The sequence below is a fragment of the Desmodus rotundus genome, chromosome 8, assembly GCF_022682495.2.
Source record: "Desmodus rotundus isolate HL8 chromosome 8, HLdesRot8A.1, whole genome shotgun sequence".
NCBI lineage: Eukaryota > Metazoa > Chordata > Mammalia > Chiroptera > Phyllostomidae > Desmodus > Desmodus rotundus.
This window is the reverse complement of record NC_071394.1, coordinates 11,454,889-11,476,979: the sequence shown is the minus strand read 5'-3', so window position 1 is coordinate 11,476,979 and position 22,091 is coordinate 11,454,889. Positions and strand designations below refer to the sequence as shown.

The 22,091-nt window shown below is 53.4% G+C and overlaps 1 protein-coding gene across 1 annotated transcript; it reads left to right on the top strand.

Annotated features, from left to right (window-relative positions):
- The first annotated feature begins 34 nt into the window (after window positions 1–34).
- On the top strand, window positions 35–15,428 carry FAM83A (family with sequence similarity 83 member A). The gene is made up of 4 exons (XM_024572522.4): window positions 35–705; window positions 8,072–8,239; window positions 9,156–9,280; window positions 14,454–15,428. The coding sequence occupies exons 1-4, from the start codon at window positions 226–228 to the stop codon at window positions 14,971–14,973; spliced, it is 1,293 nt and encodes a 430-aa protein (XP_024428290.2). The 5' UTR covers window positions 35–225; the 3' UTR covers window positions 14,974–15,428.
- Window positions 15,429–22,091: the final 6,663 nt, after the last annotated feature.

The window sequence follows — 22,091 nt, the reverse complement described above, 5'->3', positions numbered from 1 at the left end:
TCCGTGAAGCATTGCGCAGGACAGACAGCGGGAAGACACTCCCTGGAGCGGGTGTGAGGGGTGGCAGATAGCCCTGGATGCTGGGTGCACAACAGTCCTGCGAGCTGGGTGCCTTCCAGGAAGGCTGGGGGCTCTGCTCCTCCTTGGTGGTGTGGCCCACTTGGCCCTGACATCAAGAACAGCTGGAGTGCCAGCCTCCCCACCGTGACTCAGGGACAGGGCGGCATGAGCCGGTCAAGGCACATGGGCAAGATCCGCAAACGTCTGGAAGATGTCAAGAGCCAGTGGGTCCGGCCGGCCAGGACTGACTTCAGCGACAATGAGAGCGCCCGGCTGGCCACAGATGCCCTCTTGGATGGGGGGCCCGAGGCCTACTGGCAGGCCCTCCGCAAGGAAGGTGAGGTGGACTTCCTGTCCTCGGTGGAGGCCCAATATATCCAGGCCCAGGCCCAGGAGCCCCCCTGCACTCCAGAGACCCCAGGAGGTGCCGAGGCAGGAACCAAGGGACTGGACTCCTGCTCGCTGCAGTCAGGCACCTACTACCCTGTGGCCTCGGAGGGCAGCGAGCCTGCCCTGCTGCACACCTGGACCTCAGCTGAGAAGCCCTACCTGAAGGAAAAGTCCAGCGCCACCGTGTACTTCCAGACGGACAAGCACAACAATATCAGAGACCTCATCCGCCGCTGCATCGCTCGGACCAGCCAGGTAGTGGTGGCCTAGCCTGTGTCTCCTTGGCCACAGGCAGGGAGGAATGGGGGCTGGTGGTGGAGGGAGAGGGGGGTGCGTCTCATTCTAAACTATGGAGCCAGGGATGTCACTTTCTGCCTTACCAGGGATCGCTGACATCCTGAATCTATCTGTCATAGCCTGGGTCCTGGCTGCCACCCCCCATCACTGAGACCCCCACAATAGTTCCCTGCCTGGCCCTCGTCTTCCATCTCTATCCACAACCACCCAGGCTCCATGCTGCTGGACCACTTCTTCTGTACTTCAAATCTAACTTAGTCCCTTTTCTGCCTGACCACCCATGGGCCCAGGCGCTTCACGGTCATCTGTGCACAGACAGGGCTGAGCGAAGTCAGAGAGGACAAGAAACAAGTGTGTGCCCCAGTGGCGTGGCCCCTTCATTTGGAAGCATGGAGGCGAGGCACCTGGCCAGGACTTTGGGTCCTGAGAGGGAGTAGGCATCAGTCAGACAGGAAACAGGGAAGGGGAGGGAGTCCCAGGAGGAAGGAACAGCGCACACAAGGACCCGAACACAGAGCATGGTGGGTTTGAGGGTCTACATGTCGTCATTCAGTGCTGAGTGGCAGGAGGAGGGAGAGGAACTGGAGAGGTTGTGAGCCATGCTAAGGAGTTTGCTCTTCCCACTGTGAGAGACTGGGAGCCACTGAAGGTCTTAGCAGGGGTCACAGCCTACTTTCAGGGACAGCCTATAGCTGGGAATCCGGCCCCTCTAGCATCTCTGTGAGAGCAGCCCGTCCTTAAGCCCATGTGTGTGTGCGCGTGTGTGTGTGTCACAAACTCTGCCTGCAAAGGCCTGACAGGCAACAAAATGGGTGAAGTTCATGGGGACCTTGGACCAGAGGGAGTGGTGGAGTCTGTGGCCAAGGAGACCCACCCAAAGAGGTGGCCACAGCTCAGCCCCGACAGAGCCAGGTCTTCTGCCTGCCTGCTAGGAGGAGCTGGACATCCTTACTTCTAGGTGAAATCTGGTTTTAAGTGTTGTCTCAAATTCGTAACATGCTGTGTCGGTGAAAGAAAGGACATCAGCAGCCTCCGGGTGGGGTGGGGGTTGGGGGTGGTTGGGGAAGAGCCTTGCTGGGTGGGGCATAGGGGAAGGAGAGGGACTCAGCCAGGGGATTATGTTTCACAAGCCCCAGCCTGGCTTCTTTCCAGGTAGGGTCGCTCACCCCGTGAGCAATAGCTTCAGCTAAGAGTTTCCCCAACACCAGTGGTCGGGGCCCAGGAGAGCACTGAACTTCCTGTTCATGCAGAGAGAGACCAGAGCCAGCACACCTGGAAACAGGCCCTGGAGCTGGAAGGGACCTTCGTCTGGCATGGAATCTGAGGCCTGGAGAGACTAAGGGACTTGTCTGGGGTTGTGGGGCCAGCCCCAGCCCCACGTAGGTAGGGCCCACGTTCCTGGCTGCCTGCCTCAGACCCTCTGTCAGTTACTATTGCTGCCTCGCCACAAAGACATGAGGTGCTGCTCTGAAGCAGCCCGGCAACATGAAGAGTCAACACTCCACCCACGTTACCTCCTGTTTAAATTTTCCATGACTCCACTCCCCCCACCCCACACCATCTACACTTAACCTTCCCACCCCTGGTGGATTTTTCTGGAGCCTGCTGATTTCACACAGTATTAAACTTGGGACACCCGCAAAAAAAAAAAAAAAAAGGCTTAAATATCTGATTTTTTTTAGTTCTTTTCAATGTGACCAAATTTTGAAATTTAAGTGATGAGAGACAAAGACAGAGACGGGGCATCTTTACAGACGACGTTTCTTCCCTGGAAGTCCATTCTCGCCTGTCTGCAGCTTTGGGAGGGCGGAGTGGGCCTCTAGCCCTGTGCTCAAGAGTCACTTTGTGCACCTGGGGTAGAAGGAGCTCCAGCTGACAGCAGGTGGCCACTTACGGCCCGTAGTCTAGGACACTGAGAACTCGTGGCCACGTTGCAGTCACAGTGCCTGGAATTCTGTCAGCCAGGCTGGGATGGCAGAGCAGACAGAGCAAGAAGCCTCCTTCCCTTCAGGAAGGAGAGGAGAGGGGAGGAGGGCAAGGGGTGGAAGGGAGCGGAGGAGCGGAATACACTCGTGGGTGGCAGCCTTGAGCTTGAGCAACCGTTGTGCCTGGAAGTAGACAGGAGGTGACTAAGGCAGGCATCGTGAACAGGTGGCCTCTGAGCTAAGTCTTGAAGGCTGAGTAAGAGTTTGCCAGGCAGAGAGGGAAGGGAAAGGAATTCCAGGCCTAGGGAGTGTCAAACACCAAGGTTGGGTATGAGGGGACTTGAAGGTCCAGGAGGTGGGGACACACCGTCATCCATCTGGTGGGACAGAGCTTGTTGACTTGGGACCTCAAGGAGTGATGAGGGTGGGGACAAGGATCAGAAGCTATCGGGGCTAGAAGCTGCTGTGCCTTGTGCCTGGGGCTAAAGAGTGAGCAACAGTTCTTTGCACTTAAATGTGCTTGAGATTTGCTTCAACCAAGGGCAGCAAGCCACGCAGACAGGGAGGAAGAGGTTTGTACGCACAGTCCGTAGAAGCAGAAGGCACAGAGTGCCATGCAGAGCCACATGGGAAGCACCAGGGTGGTCAGCAGACAGGAAAACAAGGGGGAAAGGATGGCAGAAGCCTTTGTTTTGGTTTTGCAGGAACGACAAAGCAGAACACAGTAAACAGTGTAAGATTGGCCAGACTGAATCATTCCAGCATGCACTGGGCTCCGGGTGGCCCCGGATTGTCGAGGACCTGGCCCTGAGTGACTGAGGGCAGGGGTACATGCTGTGTGAGAGTTAAATCAGGGGGCAGTTGTAGTATTGGCTCTGCATTGCTTGGTTAGCCTCTCAGATGTGCTCAGAGGCAAGGTGTTTGCTCTCTCTAGGAACCTGCTGGCTCTGGAAGGTCGAACACCATAAATGTGAAAAACAAAAGCCTTGATGAATACAGTCTCCAAGTGTGGCCACGGAACCCAAGACCCTTTCACCCACACACACCCCTTTCAACCTCTTATCTGTGTGAGTTTACAAGGTCTTGGGAGAGTTCCACCCAAACAACGCATCACAGCAGATTGCCGCAGAAGCGGAGAGGCAGCGCAGGCTGTCTGTGAAGCCAGACCCACAGATTCTGTAAGACGGTGCCGCTCCGCTCACCGAGTTCTGTTGTTGTTTGGGAAGATACGGTTATTTTTCATTGAAGTGGTTATTTATGTTAAACACGTAATGGCCTTAATATTGTTTAAGAAACTAATATTAGGTATTTTTAAATAACTAAAAACTAAACATTTTAAAATGTCCTCAGTTTTAGTTTCTAGTGTGACAAATATCGACAGCTTCAATCCACATGAACCAAACAAAGCTCTTTGGAATCCTCAATAATTTTTTAAGAGTGCGAAGGGATCCTGAGACCAGGAAGTTGGAAAACTTTAACCGGCAAGCTCCCGCTGCTTGCTCAACACCCTCTCCCTCTGCCTCTCCCTTTCCCTGGGCAAGAAACACAGAGTCACTGTAGAAAGAAATTCTGATGTGCCCTCTGGGAGGCTGGTGGGTGGAGGGGCCTGCAGAGGAGCCAGGGGGAAGAAGCTCCCCAGCCCCCATGGGGCAAGGACTGCCTTTTGGGCTGATACCCTGCCCTGGATGGGCTGTGTCCCCTCCCCATGCACACACGTTACTGGGTCACTGCCAGCAGGCCTGAGGAAGATGGGCAGTGGGAAGAGGGAGGAGGGCCTAGGGTCAGGTAGGGACGGAGGGAGGCCGCCTGAGCAGAAACTGCAGGAAACAAGCACTCACTGGAAGGCAGCTGGGAGGGTTTGCTGACATCCTGGGGAGAGAGAATTATCTCCTTTGTCAAGAACTTGACCAAGCGGGCACTTGTCCTTCAGCAGAGAGGACCTCGAGGTTACTGGTGTCATAAACTTAAATGCGTACAGACTCTTAGTCATGCCCAACAGGGCACGGTGCTCCAGGACCATGCGTCTGACTGTTAGAATGCAGTTGCTGACTTCTAGCCCGGGGTGAGCGGTTTCTCAGCGGGTCCCCGCCCCGCCCAGACACCGCGCACCAACGGGGCAGAAGGGCAGCTGCAGGTGGGTGCCAGCCACCTCCTTCACCTGTCGCCGAGCAGAGAGGGGCACGGCTATGACTGGTACTGTTGAAGGAAAGCAATCGCCATCATCCGCCAATCAATCGTGACTGCTGCTTTGGGCTTTGGGCTTGTCTGTCTGCACACCGATTTCCCTCACTGGCAACCACAGTGGACATACCGCCACTTTGTGCTGTGCGTGTGATTTTTTATTTAATTCATTCATTGTTAATACGTGTTTGTTGAGCATGTATTACACAGCAAGTTTTATTTTAACGTTTTGTCCAGTCTTACAGTTTCTCTATCACCGTGATAATTGTCATAATAACTGACTTGTCAATATACCATGGTTTAAGTATTAGGAAGTGTTAGGGGGGCCGGTGATGCAGGGGCTGTGAAAGAGTTCACAAAGGGAAGAAAATGCAGAGGGTAAGGTTTTGTTTTTCCTTTTCCAAGGACGGGAAAGGGCTGGGCGGGGAGACGTGCACCAGCACCACCAGCGCCCGCACCAGCCCTGAGGGGGCTCGGGGCTGTGAGTGTTCACTGGGCAATGGGGTGGTTGCAGAGCAGGATGTTCCCGTCAGGCTGCCGCTTGTTCCGATGTTATCTTCAGCTGCAGGGTCTGGGTGTCTTGTCAATGAGGCCTGGGGTCTGGTCACGGGGGCCTGGTATGTCATGTTTCTGGTCTGTCCTGTTTCGTGTGTGTTCCCAGAGCCTCCGTGCCTTCAGGGCACTTCCAGTAATTTTCTAGTCCTGAGGATAGAGGCTACAGAACAATTAGGGTCAGTCATGCTTAGGGTTCTAGCTAGCTCTGGGAGAGAGGGCCTGAGAAAGTGGCTTTTGTCCTAGTAGGGAGGACTCTTTACTGGGCGACAAAAAAGTCTAGTTCTGCTCCAGTTCCACTGTGTGGGGGGTTTTCCCACACCACCAAGCACTTCCCTGACACCAGCTGGGTGCCCTCCAATTCGGCTCACACCAATCACAATGTGACCTGTGCTTCGGCCAACCAGCTACAGGTTGGAGATTCCAATGAGCTCTTCTTTGGGTTTGATTAAATTCCTACAGCAGCTCACAACACTCATAGAAACATTTTACTTACTAGACGACTGATTTATTACAAAAGGACATAACTCAGGAAGGTTCAGATGGAAGTGACACATAGGGCAGGTTCGGGAAAAGGGCCCTGAGCACCCAAGGCCTCTCCCAGCCCAGCACTCGCCCCAAATCTTCACTTGTCCACCAACCTGGAAGCTCTCTGAGCCCATCCTCCTGGGTCTTTCTGGAGGCTTCATTACATACGTACGGTTGATTGTATCATTGGCCATTGGTGACTGATCCAAATTCCAGCCCCTTTTCCATCTCAGGGGCTGGGGGTGGGGCTGAAAGTTACAACCCTCGAATCACAGGGTGAGGTCTTCTGGTGACCAGCCACACCCTCAAGTTTGGTCAATTGTTAAAGATGATATTACTGCTCTCATCACTCAGGACATTCCAAGGGTTTTTGGAGCTTGATGCCAGCCACAGGATTAAGACAAAATATGCATTTTGTATTATAAATTACAATAGCACAGAAAGTGACCCCCAACAAGCACAAGAGGAATAATATGCATTGGCATCCACAGTGGAAAAGTCAAGGGCGGGATTAGCTTCAGTCGTGACTGAAATCAAATGTTCAAATGATGCCACAGCAATCTGTCCCCACCTCTGGGCCTTTCTTTCTTCAGGGCTGGCTTCATTTTCAGGCAGGCTGTCCCCACGTGGGCACAAGATGCTGCCAGCAGCTGTAGTTTATAGCCTATTAGCTAAGCAACCCCAGGAGAGAGAATGCCTCCTTTCCCCAAGAGTCCCGCAGAAGTCCTAGGCTGACTCCCATTAGAATACTTCACTCGGATCACCTGGCCACCCCTGTGCCAATCTCTGTGGCCAGTGGGGGATGCAGTGTTCTCATTGGTCTGGCCTTGGTGATGTGCCCTCCCCACACTCAATCCAGGGCGTGGCAGAAATCCTACCCAAACCACACTGATTATGGAGAAAAGGTGATTTTTAAAATTTTACTTTTCAACTGCCGTTCACACGCACTGTTATTTTGTACTGGTTCCAGGTGTACAGCATAGTGGTTCGACTATCACATACTTTACAAAGCACTGCACCTGGCCTTACACATGGTCATGACAATATTATTGACAGTATTCCCTGTGCTGTACCTCTTATCCCTGTCACTACTCTGTAACTACCAATTTCTACTTCTTAATCCCTTCACCCTTTTCCCCCAGCCCCTCAATCCCCTCCCCCTCTGGCACTCATCAATTTGTTCTCTGTGTCTGTGAGTGTGTTTCTGTTCCGTTTGTTTATTTATTTGGTTCTGTAGATTCCACATATAAGTGAAATCACATGGTGGAGGAGTGACTTCTCCAGGTGAGAGTGTGGTGCTGTTGTTGGAAGGAGCGGGGTGCATGCTGGGCAGGCAGGATCACATATGTCCCTCCCCCTTGCTGCCTATCTGGGGCTCCCCACTCCCCGAGTTTCCGTTGTGACGGAAGACACAGTTACTGCTGGCGGAGCAGGACTCCCCTCACCCCACTGGCTAGTCTGGTGTACGTATGGGCTGGAGCAGAGGTTGTCCAGCTCCGGCCAGGGAGCTCAGTTGGTTAGAGCATCGTCCTGATATGCCAAGGTTGTGGGTAAGATCCCTGGTCAGGACACATACAAGATTAGTGGAACAACCAATCAATGTTTCTTTCTCTCATTCTTCCTTCCTCTCTCTCTCTCTAAAATCAATAAATAATATAGATATATATGGAGTCTCTACAAGGATTATGTTTGAGGCAAGGATTCCACAGCTTAAAAACGTTTGAAAACCAATGGCCACAGAGCGCCCTTGAGCTGCAGATGGCTGAGAATCCATGATGTTAAATCTGTCCCTCTCCTCTGATCCTGCCTGGCCACCTCCCCTTCTTCTCTTCCCCTCTCTTCGTGCTTTTCTCTCCTTCCTGCTCTGCATTCTCCATTCCAACTGTGGGCAGAGAGGCCAGGGAGCATGGTGGGCCTGGAGGGTGAGGTCAGCACAGAGGCAGGAGCCTCCTCCCCAGCTGCCCCTGTCCCTCCCTTGAATTCAGCCCTGTCAGGCCCTCCCCCACCCTCCCTTCCCCTCTCACTCAGCCCCAGTGGGACCGGCTCTCCCAGGCCCATGGGGACTGAGGACGTTTGGGTGAAACCAGTCAGCGCCTGGACCTGACTCTTCTGGTATTGGACCGCTCTTCCCGGCCCAGGTCCTGGCCATCCTGATGGATGTGTTCACAGACGTGGAGATCTTCTGTGACATTCTGGAGGCGGCCAACAAGCGTGGGGTGTTTGTCTGTGTGCTCCTGGACCAGGGAGGCGTGAGGCTCTTCCAGGAGATGTGTGACAAAGTGCAGATCTCGGACGGTCACCTCAAGGTAGGGGCCCCTGAGGAGAGTCCACGAGGTACCTGTGTGAGGACAAGACAGGCTGTGCCATGGTACTAACACCCCCCGCCCCCCATCAATGGCTTCGCGTAGTAAAGGTTTATTTCTTGTTCAAAGTGTAGGCCAGACGCCCCTCCCTCATCTTGTAGCTACATCATAAGGAACATTCGGCCTCCTAGATTGCAGTGATGGGAGACAGGGGGCAGGAGGGTCCTGCAGAGACCTGATCTGGAAGAGATTCTCATCCCTTCCGCTCACAGCCCTTTGACTTCACTTAGCTGCCTGGAAAGGCTGGAGGTGCCGTTGTCCCTGAGCCCGCCCAGCAGCCACAGGCCTTCCCATGGTCTCAGCAGTGCCCCCTCCCCACTCCAAGAGCCCCAGGCTTCCCCTGCCAGTCATTTCTCTGGCCTCCCAAGGGCTCTGTGAGGGCCTGGGGCAGCAGATGCTGCAGGGGAGGAAGGGGACAAACCGGACCCCCATGATTTGGGTCAGGGACATGCCTTTTTTTTAGCTCTGGCTGCTCTGAGCCTTCCCTCTGACCAGCCTGGGGTCAGGGACTCACGTCACTAAAGTCACTTGCAGAGCAGGGCCAGGCCTGCCTGACCTGTGTGGTCCGGGGGAGCCAAGACAGAGGGCACCAGGCCCTGGTCTTCTGTTTACTGCTTTTTAAAATTCTTCTGTCTCCCGCTTCCTTTTACCCCCCTCCATTACTTTGAGTAATGTCAGGACAATGAAAGAAATTTAGAAAATTTCACCAAGGAAGAAAACTAAAATGGCCCATAATCCCACCACCTAGAGATAGCCCCTGTTTTTGTGTTGGTGCGCATGCCCCCAGATTTTGTCCAAGGCAAACATGTATCCATAAACATGTAATTAGCAAGCAACGCCTTGACCTTCCTTCCAACAGAACATCTCCATCCGGAGTGTGGAGGCGGAGGTGTACTGTGCCAAATCAGGCAGGAAGTTCGCCGGCCAGATCCAGGAGAAGTTCATCATCTCAGACTGGAGATACGTACTTTCTGGGTCGTACAGGTGAGCTCTGGGCTTCAGCTGTGGGAGAGGCTTCGTGCAGGCCAAGGCTGATTGTGGCACAAACCAGCCCCAGGTGCTCAGGCCCACCCCCCACCAGCAGCCCCCAGGAGGGAGGACAAGCCTGGGCAAAAGGGGGAAAATGAGCCTCTCCTGGGAGGACTTCAGGGTAGAGAGGCATGTTACAGTGCTTCAGTTTCCCTTGATATTACAATAAGACATAGAATCTGCTTATTCCCTCCTTAGCTCTCTCAGGTGTGATTATAAAACCATGCAATTTGTTTTGGGGTATGTGTGTTCCCCATTTTATTTTCAAGTGTTTTATTTTAATATAACAAATTTATTGAGATATAATTCACATACCAGATAATTCACCCATTTAAAGTATGCAATTTGATTCTTTCTATGGCATCACTTTCCTCATCTGTAAAATGGGGGTTGGGGGTAACAATACCTTTCCTTGCAGATAAAGTTTGCAAAACATGTGGCACAGCTCCTAGCACATAGTAGGTGCTTAATCAATGATTGCCATTAGCCAGCCAGTACCCTGGCAAGGCCCCGAGGGAAGGGGACAGATCTGAAAGGGTGAGTCCTGAGGGGCTACCAAGCAGGGCAGGCCTGGAGGATGTCACCTTGGCTGGGGGAGGGAGTGTGTGGTCCCCAAGAAGACTGGAGGGCACCGAGACCACCTTCCTCTCACTTCAGAATGGCCAAGGCTTGCCGAACTGTCACAGTGTCCTAGATAAATGACAACTGTCCCTCTCTGTAGCCCCCAACCGCCAGCTTTCTGTCCCTTCTCCCCTTCCCTGTCAGAGCATCGCCTAATCCTGCGGGACCTATGGGTGGCACCTGGACTAGAAGTGGCAGCGGCCCAGCCTACAAGTCAGACGGCTTAAGTTCAGTTCCCAGCTCTGTTTCTCAAATTCCTTCAGGTGAAGATATTTCTTATGTCGGAGAGAATATATATTCTCGATGGGATGGCCACATCCCTTCACCATTAAGCAGTCACTCCCCCTCCTCAACCCTTAGCAACCAGTTGTGAGACTGGCAAGAGGCTTACTGAGCCATTAAACAGATTTCTATATGGTTAAACCAGACAGAGAAAGAAATTCTGAAAGAGAAAATGAAGAGGGGGAAATCGTATTTTTGGTAGGGGGCATTAAGCCCAGTTTTCATTAGCATCTGTCCTTCCAGAGCTCCCCGCCAGGGCTGGCTCCGGCCCTTGGTGCTGGTGAATGAAGCCTAGTTAACCTTGGCGAGCTTTGTGCCAGGCCCGGGGTGCTTTTCAACATTTAAGTTCTTGTTGAGGGTCTTACCCCAGCACAGGTGCTGTTGCTAGACGCTGGGGACACAGAACTCCTCTCCTCAAAAACCATGGGTAAGTGGCCACAGAGTTGGGTGACGTGTGCTGTAAGATCAGGATGAGCTGAGACGGTGCTCTGGGGTCAGGCAGGAGGGAGTCCCCCCATTCTGCTCCCAGGTCTAGGAGGTGGTAGTGGGCCTTAGAGCAAGAGAAAGATTGGGATGGGGATGAGGGGAAAAATGAGGCTGCTGGAACAGCATGAGGAACAGCATGATACCTACCAGCATGGCCTTCTAGCTATCCCCTGACTCTACTCCTGCCCTGACCTGCACTACTATCTCTGGGCTTTCTCTACCAGGAACAGAAGAATTTTTAAGCACAAACCAGATTGAATCAACCTTAAGATCCTTCCATGCTTGTCACTGGTCGTAGAAAAAAATCCACATTCTTACCACGGTCTCCATCTCAGTGAGAATCTTCTTCCCCCTCCACCATGCTGCAGCTACCCTGGCGTCCTCCCAGACCTTTCGCGCTCTTTCATGCCCCAGAGGCCTTTGCACTGCTGTTCATTCCTCTGCTGGAGAGCTCATCCCTATTGTCTCCATCCTGCTAACTTGTCTCGCAGGTGGCAGCTTCTAGGTCATTCCCTAGAGAACTTCTCTGGACCTGATTAGCCAACGGTGTAAACAACATGCTGTCAGGAGCTGGACTGGCTCTGTTTCCTTCTCTATCGAGCTCCTGGCAGGAAGCACAGTTAATACAGCGCCTGCACATTCTACGTGAATGAAAGTCCGTGTTAGCTCCTGGCCAGCCAGGGTGGCTGGAGAAACAAAGTTTTACAAACTGTGCATCACTGTCCACTGGTAGGGTATGAAGTCACTTAGTGGGTGATGCCCAGCTTTTCCTGTTTTTGATGAAATAGAAGAGAATAAGAATCCTCAGAGCACACTGAGGTAAGGGAGGTTCTAGGAATTGTTCGGTGGTTATGCATGTATTTGTATTTGTAATGTGATTAGGCCACGATGTGCCATGTGTTTCTCCAGCGGGAGCCAAGATAAGTGTGAAGGGGAACAGGCAGGACTTGCCCTACCAGAGATCAGGACTTGTCACGGAGCTGTCTTGGTTTGTCTTAGTTACTGTAGCTCCCTGGCAAGCCGAACTGACAGACGCAAAAGACGGGAAAAGCCCAGGCCTGGACCCATAGCTCGCAGGGCAGAGGGGAAAGAGGAAACTGGAAAACATAACACTCCACACGGAAAATTTTGTTTCTGTTCCACACATATACAAAAAAAATCCACCCCCAATAGATTAAAAGGACTTAAATATCAAAAACGAACTTTAAAACTCTTAGTAGAAAATGTAGACAATTTTTAATTATTTTTAAAGGCTTTACTTATTTATTTTGAGAGAGAGGGGAAAGGAGGGAGAAAGAGCACAAGAGAAACATCGATCAGTTGCCTCTCGCAAGGCCCCAGCATGTGCCCTGACCAGGCATCGAACCGGCATCCCTTTGGTCTGCAGGCTGGTGCTCAACCTACTGAGCCACACCAGCCAGGGCAGATGATTTTCTTTAGGATTTAGGGTGAGGATTAGCTGTCTGTGTTAAACAGAACCCAAAAATGCATTGACTGTAAAAGATCGCTAAATACGCTCACATTGCAATGAAGAGCCTTGGTTCTTGGAAAGACATCTTCAAGAAAGTAGAAAGTCAGATTACAAACTGGGAGCGGGTTTTTATGATGCCCTGACAGATTAGTGTCAAGAACCACAAAGAACCCCTACCAATCACAAAGCACAACGGAAGTGTGGGCGAGGGACGTGAGCAGGCACTTCACCAGGAGGACATGTGTGGAAGGACAGGATGATGACATGTTCACCATCAGTGGGGATCAGGAAAATGCAAATCAAGGCTAGAACGAGTTATCGTTTTATACCTTTTCAACTAGCAAAAAACAATAAGACAATGACAAATGTTGGATGTACAGGATCTTTGATGTGGTTAGATGCAGTTATTGTTAACATGCTAGCTTTAATTTATTTTTTAAAAGATTTTATTTATTTATTTTAGAGAGAGGGGAAGGTGGGGAGAAAGAGAGGCAGAGAAATATCAATGAGCACCTGCTCCCAAACGGGGACCTGGCCCACAACCCAGGCATGTGCCCTGACTGGGAATTGAACCAGCGACCTTTCGGTGCATAGGCCTGTACTCAATCCTCTGAGCCACACCAGCCTGGCCCACTAGCTTTTATTTTAGGTGGTGGGTTCATAGGTGCTTATTACATTATTTAAAATATTGGAGTAAATAGCTACATACATGAAAATGGGCCCTGAACAGACCAAAGATGAGGGTGGGTCTTGAGCCAAAGATTATGATAAAGGCAATTCTGTGTGATTAAGGGCCAAAGTCCAATAAAAATGAAATGTGTTTCATACAATGGCTGGGGACAAAAGAAAGGGTAAAAGCTAGTGCATGGGATACTTGGACGTGCAGAGTAGGGGGGGGATCCCTGCATGGTGCATGGGGTGGGGCGCGCAGGTACTACAGGGATGCTTGGGGATGCAGGGGTGAGCAGGAGATGGGGTGCACAAGGGACTCAGGGTGGGGGCACAGGGTGCACGGGGACCAGGGCACCTTTGGGCCTTTTTGTCCAGAAAAGCATGTCGTTGTTGGCCTACGCTAGCCGGATTCCAAACACGCAGGGTGTTCGATTTCTTAATGTAGCCAGGAGTCCCACTGTCCCTGTCTTTGCCACCTTCCCTGTCACTTGGCTGGCCCTTGGCCCAGCATCAGCTGCTCAGCAATCTGTGGCCTTGTGGGTGGCTCCCAGGCGGGAAGTGTGGTTTAAACAAAGCCTCATTGTTCTTCTCAGGATTGCCCCAGCCTCCTGGAGGCCCCACCCTGCCTCTCAGAGCAGGGACCCCCCGGGAGAGGCAGGAGGTGGGCTAGATAGAGCATGGAGGCTGAGACTTTGATGGGGGCTGTTTCTGCTCAGCCCTGGCGCTGTCCCTGAGGCTGGCCTGTCTCCCCCTGACTATGGGCTCCCATCGCTCCCCATGTCTGGGTCTACATTATTAGGGATGCAGGAATCTCTACCCCAATGCTCTTGGTGGGTCTTCTGTGCTGTCACCAGACATTTTCAAGGGGTTTCTTTTGGTGGGGGGTGGGGAGGGTTCCCATTAGAAATAGAAAGGAATTTGGATACATCAGGGAATCATAAAAGGTAATATATAAATGCCTTGGGTGTTTTGTTTTCACTTAAAACCTGAAGGTGGGTGGAGGGACAGGACCTCTGCTTGAGGGTGTCCTCTCATGGGTGTCCCAACAAACACACTCATACCCCGTCCCTGTGGGCTTGGCCTGTGTTCTTTTCTGCCTCCTGAAGAGTGTAGGGCTCTCCCTCCCCGCAAAGATTCTCAGAGACCTACAGCCCCCGCCCTCCCAGGGGCCGCTCACCCCTCCAGCCCCCCGTGTGCTTAGAAGAAGCAGGTGTTCCCGCTTTCACAGGTGCAGCCACCAGTGACTAGATGACTCCTAGGAGCACAGAGTCCGGGACACCAGGACTCAGTGGGCGCTCAGTGCCCGTGGGCATCCGTAGGGATCCTCTGAGGAGCCGCAATCAGAGCATCAGGAGGGAGCACTGACCTGAGCCGAGAGAGCAGCTCTGGCAACTTCGTCACTGGCCAGCGGGCATTTGTGAAAAGGCCCCACGGTTCCCTCCAGGGCTTCCACCAGGATGAAAGGAGGCAGCACAGTGGGGCAGCTGGCGTGGGAATCCCCCTCTTACCAGTCCAGCTGTTGCCCCAGTCGCCCTAAGGGAGGTCCCAGAGGCCCAGTGGTAGCCTCCCACCCCCACCCTCTCTCTCTTCCTACAGCTTCACATGGCTCTGCGGGCATGTCCACCGGAACATCCTCTCCAAGTTCACGGGCCAGGCAGTGGAGCTGTTTGATGAGGAGTTCCGCCACCTCTACGCCTCCTCCAAGCCTGTGATGGGCCTGAAGTCCCCTGGGCTGGTTGCACCCCTGCCGCCCCAAGAGAGACACAACCCCCCACCCAGCCGCCTCAGTGGCAGTAGCTGCTCCGCCAGTGACCCCTTCAGCAGCCCCTCGACTGGAAGCAACCACCAGAACCGGAGTCTGTCCTTGTCCTCAGGGCCGGGCAGCCCCCTGGCCCCAAACCCTCCTCCACCCCCCAGGTTTCAGCTCTACCATGGCCTTTGGGGGACCCTGAGCCCACAGGCCCGCTTCTTCCTGCGGTCCCATGATGGCCTGCCAGCTCTCTACAGCGACCTCAACGCCTGCAGACCCCTGCGGCCGCAATTCGGGCAACTGGGCCTGGTGCCTAGGGTGGCCCACATCTGGAGGCCGTTTCTACAGGCACCCCCTCACTTCTGAAGGGGGGCCCTGCCTCTAGCTGCCCTCCCAGGATTCCTGGATGGCCTGGCCCAAGGGCCCCTCCTCAACAATTCTCAGCCTTGACCCTGCTTCCCGTTGAGTGACAGGCTCTTGGGCAACACTGTTGCCTGTGTTTCCACGTTCCCAGGCCTGAGACTGTTTCTTGCCAACCCCCATCAGTCCCTGGGTTCTCCCCTCTCCAGTTTGACCCATGCAGCACATTCCAGAAGGTTCCAGGTGGTAGGGGGTGGAGAACTAGAGGGCAAAATCGTGACAGTAGATAGAGCCCCTTTCTTCCAAAGAGCCAGCCAGTGCTTTACTATTACCATTCTCTGAATCTGTAACGTAAGAAGGGACAGATACAGCCCATTTTATGCATGGGTAAACTGAGGCACTGAGCCGCAGAGGGTGGGTGTGACCAATGTGCTCCTATTTCCCAGTTTGCAGGAGCAGTCCACTCCCCAGGGATGCGGGGGGGGGGGGGGGGGAGAGATCCAAGAGAAGGACTGGGAACATTCTGGATGATTCTAGGAGAGGTGGGACAACTCCTGCTCCATTGAGAGGTGTAAAGCTGGGAATCCCTTGGCCCCATGAGTGAGGGGTGGGGCCCCAGAACTGCCACTGCAAAGTTGTGTGGGGCCGATTGAGATTGGAGGCAGCAGAGACTGGGCAAGCCGGGCGTCCCGGGGACAGAGTTGGACAAGGCAGCTTAGCAGCTCAGTGTTGAGGATCATTCACTTCCAGGCAGAAGCAACAGAGCTGGGTGCAGTTGGCCTGGGAGGAGCAGCCCGCAAGGTGGGGTCCCCCGCCAGCCCGGGTTCCTAAAAGACTGGCGAGCAGGCCCTCCACTCCCAGCCTGCCCGCTCTCAGTGCAGGAGTAGGATGAGCACGAAACAAGCCTTTGTTGTCTGAGCCACTGAGACCGTGACCCAGCCTCACCTGGCAGACACAGCCTCGGGACCCTCCGCACGAGGCTGGGCCATTCCTCTGGGGGACTGGATTCCTGACAGGCCCCAGCCCTGGGCTCTCGTCCGAGACAGCATTTCCACCAGAAGACTAGGAGGGGGTTACTCACCTGGCGAGGTGGTGGCAGGAGGCCAAAGCACTTCCTTTTCCAAGTTTCCAGTCCTCCCAAACCCATCTGCAGTCCTGCTCAGGCCAGAGCCACTCCTGTCCCTGTGCTGGGGGCCATGTGACACACCCAGTCTCTATGGCAGTGTGGAGCTCAACAACAGCAACAGGGTGCCCACCGGGCACAGTGACAGACACCCACACTTGCATCTGTCCTGGAGAATCCCGGAGTCAGCTGTAGGTGACGCCCACGTGAACAGCCACCACGAAGAACAGGAGAGAATGGAAGAAATCATAGGAGAGTCATGTGGGGGGGCACAGTGGAATGGGGGGCTTCACTCATGGCCAAACGCGTACCCCACGCCAGGGGCTAGGGATCACATCAACCACCAGGAGGACTGACTGGAAGTGTTGATTGCTAGCGATGAACCCTGCCCCCCAAGCCTCTCTCCCCTAGAAGTTATTTGCAGTATTCATTGGGTCCCCACCAGATACTGATTTTTAAAAATCTCTCTGCACTGCAAGAGCCCAGAGGCCAAGGGTCTCTTTGCAGGCTCCAGAGCACCCTTTCAGCAGGGCGTCCCAGGGCACCATGAACACTAACTGATTTGCTCCTGCAGGGGAGGACTGATGCCCCGATACCCCAGGGCAACCTTCACTGCCCCCCTCTCCTGCCCTCACCTATCTGGCTCCCCGCCTCCAGCTCGCTTGCCCTGCTGGCTGTCACAGAAGTGGCGGTGGCACATCGTTAAATACTCCATTTTCTGGACTTGGTCCAAGAAGCTGTCGGACCCAGAAACTGTCACTCACTCACTTTCTCAGCTGCCTCCTGAAGAGCGTGTCAGAAAAACTGTTATCAGAGAATGTAAGCACTGCAGACACACACGCACAAGCACGACCTCCTTTTCCTGTGCTTCACGTGTTTGCACGGAGACAGACGTGTTGCCTTCCAAGGCGCTCCATCCTCATAGCCTCGGCTGGGTGTGGCAGATGATGTCACTCGCGGAGTGAACAGAGGCCCGAAGGAGGTGGCCCTGGCGCACAAGGGGGCAACGTGTGCACAGCCAAGGGCAGAGCGGAGGCTGGGATCCAGCTCCAGGCTGAGCCTGCCGAGGCTGCCTTTTGGCACGGCCTGCTCCCCACGTCAAATTCACACACAAACACCTCCTAGGTGGTGAGCGGGGCTTTGGGAGCAGAGGTTTCCAACACCTCCCAATGAAATGGCTGCTAGAGAAGACCCTCAAGTTCTCATCTCCCTCGAAGAGAACCAGCTGGGCCTCTCCCTTAATTTTTCAAGAATGGAGAGAACCTGGCCATTCAGGCTGCTCTGGCAAAATACCATGACCAGGCAGCTTATAAACAACAGGTGTTTGTTTCTCGCAGTGATGCAGGCTGGAAGGCCAAGATCAGGGTGCCAGCATGGCCAGGTTCTGGTGAGGACACTTCCTGGTTTGCAGAGGGCCACCTTCTCGCTGTGTCCTCACGTGGCAGATGGGACAAGTTAACTTGAAGCAGTGCCCAGTTCATCGTTTCCTTCCTGAATTACTCGATCCCATGTCTTGGGAGGCCAGCTGCGGCTTCCCCTCCAAAAGGGCTTGAAGTCAAGTATTTGATTACAACCCCCAGGCCCTGCCCCGGGGCAGGGGCTGGCAGCCTGTGTGGAGGGAGAGACGAGCCCTTCGCTCCCAGAGGACTCCTATGCATGTGTCACAGAAGCCCCTTCATTTCAGAGATCTTGGCTGGTTTCCATAACTGGCCATGTGACGTACTTGTTTTTCTTTCTCTTCTTCCTGTTTTAAATTTCAGCCCTTATGTTTTAAATTCACCAATAAAGAGTGAGCCCCCCAGACCTGGGCCCCCACCCTCAACCCCAATAAAAGCAGAACCCTGGCTCATGTGCTCTCTCTCCGCCTTTGTGGCCCCCGCTGTGCTGTGTAACTTCCAGGTCTCACAAAGGGGTGTGGTAATAAATCACAACTTCCCACCAGGGCAGGTCATGGTGGGTAGTCACGCCCCAGGCCTATAACTTCTTTAGTGACAGGTTTTTAAGGCAGCCCTCTCCATTGTTCTTGTGCATCTGGGTTAACACACCTTTGAGATGCCAGGAGTAACCTGCTGGAAGGTACCAGCACTGTCAAAGGAGCACAGCGTTCTGACCACCCTGCAACCCAGTCCCCGCCTTGCTCTCTCCCACCCTCCAATAACCTCCCTTACATTCCCTCCTTCGTCCCAAAAGCATAAAAGAAGCTGCAAAGTGCCATTCTGCGGAGCATTTGAGATCTTGCTTCCCTGCAACCGTCATGGGATTTGGCTCAAATAAACTCATAAAAATTCTCTACATGTTTGGACATTTCTTACATCAAGTTTCCTGATGGTTTTTGCTGTAGGGTGTGTTGCAGATGTACTGAGACCCACACGGGCTGGTCCAGCCACCACGTTGGTTATCAGTAGGCCGAGGCCTCTGCCATGAAACCAAATGTATTCCGAGGTCCTGGGGACTAGGACACGGACATCTTTGTGGGCCATTATTTGCCTGCACATCCCAGGCATCTCGTGGGGCCACAGGCAGGAATGCAGCTGGGCCCAGAGAGCACGAAGGGCCTGGCATCAGGTGGAGAGTGGAGCAGAGCAGAGACGGGTCCCTCTGCCCCTTCTGAGCAACTCCCTCAGATTCTCTTTCTCTGAAGGGCTGCTCTCTCTGCTCTACTGGGCAGAACACAGCCACCCTCCGCTTTTGACCAAGCTTTGGACACACACGGGAAGGATATTCCATTCCTCAGCCTCTGGGGGAGGTTCTGATCAGCCCAGCTCAGCTCAGGTAAACCCGCCTTCCCCTCTGCAATCAGTCAGGCCACTGAGCGCGCGCGTGGCTGCCAGGTGCCCACCCGTGTGGGCGACAGGGCAGTTCCCAGAGATGAGGGGCAGGGTGGTCATGAACCCAAGGGCTGAGCGGACACAACGCTGAAGCATTAGGTGACGAAGCCACTGTGCTGAGGAGGGAGAAAGGATCAGGGAGGGTGAGCGCCAAGTACACAAATGCCCGTTGTCCATTTCTCCCGACATCTGCAGCAAATCTACCAGGGGACACACTCCACTGGGAAGACAGGGTAGGAGCCAGGCCTGGGCTGCTCCCCTTCAGGACCGTTGTTTTGAAGGCTCAGCGGGGTGGGGGGTGGAGGTGGGGGACATAGACAAAGTTCGGTGAGGGCACAGGGCCAGGTCCCGGGCAAAGGGGGTGCTGGAAGGTGCCTGCACATTCGGAACCAGCCGCACCTCTGGAACCAGAGCTCTGTGTTCTTTTGTATCAACATCTCGGGTTTTTGTTCGTTTGTTTTTATGATTAAGGCCTTGGAAAGTAGGGTGTGAATTCCCTTTACAGATAAAATTTCAAAAGCACAAAAAAAGCTGTTACTGAAAACAATCCTTTTTGCAACAGTGGCCTTGGCTCTGTTTCCAAGATTTCTACCCAAGGTTTTCCTAAAATGAAGACATCTTTGTGGAGATGTGGGACCACACAGGCGGGCAAGGCCGCTGGCGCCGGCGCTGGCAGCAGGGCTCTGTAGGGACGGGGCTCTCTAGGAACCGGCCCGCGGGCTGCTGGCCCACAGGCTGAAACCGGGGTTTTAGCCACAGAAAGAGAAATGGGCAGGGTGGCCTCTGCAGGGGCCTGGGGCTGCAGGAAGGCAGCAATGGACGGAAATTGTGACATTTATGGGAAGCTGAGCTCTGCTGTAAAGGGGCAAATGAGAGACACAGTCCCTGAGCCTATGATCTAACAAGGAAGGTTCACACAATGAATATTCAATAATAATTCCAATAGGCATTTTCGGAAACGAAAAGAAGGAAGAGCACAGGCGCTCTGACTACGTGTAATGGGGGCCTGAGCAAGTCTGGGATCAGGAGCATGTTGTCTGAGAGTGACCTCTGAGCTGAGATCCGCAGGGAAGGGAACAGTTACGGCAGGGTTGGGGGCTTGCAGGGGAGAATGTTCCAAGAAGAGATAACTAGTCAGGCAAAGGCTTGGGTGGCAGGAAGCTTGAATAGCCCAAGGACATGAGAGGAAACCAGAGCAAGCGGAGGTGGAAGTCATAGCCAGGCCACGCAGGCCCTCATGGGTGCAGGGGGTGTTTGGAAATCACTGAAGGACTTTGAGGTCGATCTTTACGAGATTCCTGGGCTATGGTGTGAAGACTGTAGGGGTAGGAGGGTATCAAGAACAAAAGACTCACCAGCTCACAAACCAGGCACAGACCCCTCCTGGGAGAAAACATTGAAGACAGGCCTTTTGAGAGTCACAAGAGGCAAGAATTGCCCTTGGGTCTCACTCCATCCCCCACCTGGAGGACAGTCACCTCTGAGTGATTCATTCATTGACAAAGGGTGGGGTGTCTAAGTAGGCTGGCCTGAGATTTTTCTTTAGCATAATCATTGTGCCATTGACTTTCTCCACCATCTGTGCTGGAAATGATCCAGATGACTTTTCTGTAACGGAACCCAGAGGTGCCCAGGCTTCCTGGGGGCCCTTTCCCGCCCCCATCACAGCAGGAGGCTGGGTTCTTACAGGCATGGGTACGGGCTGCCTGGACAGTGAGGTGGGAGTCCCGGGGAGTGAGGCCAGGAGCCACTCCATGAAGGTCGCTCAGGCAGCTCAGTGCAGACAGAGCACCTGGGAGAAAAGCCAGAGGGCTAAGAGCTGAGCCTGGGCAGAGTCAGAGGGGCACTAGGGTGGAGAGAGAAGCTGGAGAGGCTAGGGGAGAAAAGGGCAATTCTAGGACACCTGGACAAACAGGAGGAAGGGGTTTTAGCCACAGAAAGAGAAACGGGCAGGGTGCTTGGCTGCCTCAGCACTCGGGCCTTCGGGATTAACATTCTGGGCAAACAAAGCAAGACGCTGGCCAATTAACTCAGCAACTTTGTTTTTAGATCCTTACCTAAGGATATGCTTATTGACTTAGGGGAGGAGGGCAGGGAGAGACATGGATCCGTTGCCTCTCATATGCACCCCAACAGGGGATCAAAACCGCAAACTTTTGGCGTACAGGACACGCTCCAACAAACTGAGCCACTGGGCCAAAAGAATCCAGCAATTCTTTTCGACAAATATTTAGCAAGATGCCAGGTATTCTACCCTGCGGATACAAATATGAACAAGAAAGTCCCACTCTCCCAGTTGTACACAGTTTAAAGTCTGCCGTGGAAAGGAGGGTGATCATCCTACAGAGCATTAAAGGCCCACGTGGCAGGGAAAGAGCAGAGAAGGCAGAGGGGGAACCCACCGCCACTTGGGGATCAAGACTCTGGGAAGCTAAAATTCAGGGGAGACCTGAAAGCTGAATCAGCCTTGTACTGGGGGCGGGCAGAGGCTCCAGACTAAGCTGCCTGAGGGTGGACATTACAGCATTTAAAGGTGGGGACAGGAAACGATGAAGCCCTAGGTTGCCAAAGGCTAATGGTGAAGCCACAGCCCAGTGATGGTCCCTATCGTGAGGGCCATCAACACAGAGACCATAAACTTCATGCTAACCTATGTCTCTATGGCAACCACACAATGCTTGTCACGTAACAGCAGCTCAAGAAGTGATTATTAGACTCAGTGAATGAATGGAGGGCAAGGGGGAGCTGCTGGGGAGTTTTCATACTTTTTAATGGTCCCTAGACATTGAAATGTCTATTAATCAGTCTTTTGTTTTAGAGTTGAATGACTAGCACTTACACTAGAAGAGTGGTCTGCTTTGGGAAGGGGCCTGGGAAGGCTGAAGTGGGCAGGTGGGGTGGAAGGAAGCTCTGATGATGTCACCTTTTTTGCCTGGGGCTGGCATTCTCTTCCCTCTGCTGAGAAAAATAAAAAGCTGTGTGGGATGTTTGACGAAGTTTTCGGTTTATTATTAAATTCCACTTCTCTAAGGGAGCTTTTCCACCCCAGGTAATTCAAGTAGGGTAACGGCCCTGTGCATGGGAACACGATGTTAAAGATCGTGATTGTAACTTGTGCGGCTGAAAGGACGGGATATTCTCCTTGTGAGCCAGCGCTCCACAGGCCCACAGGC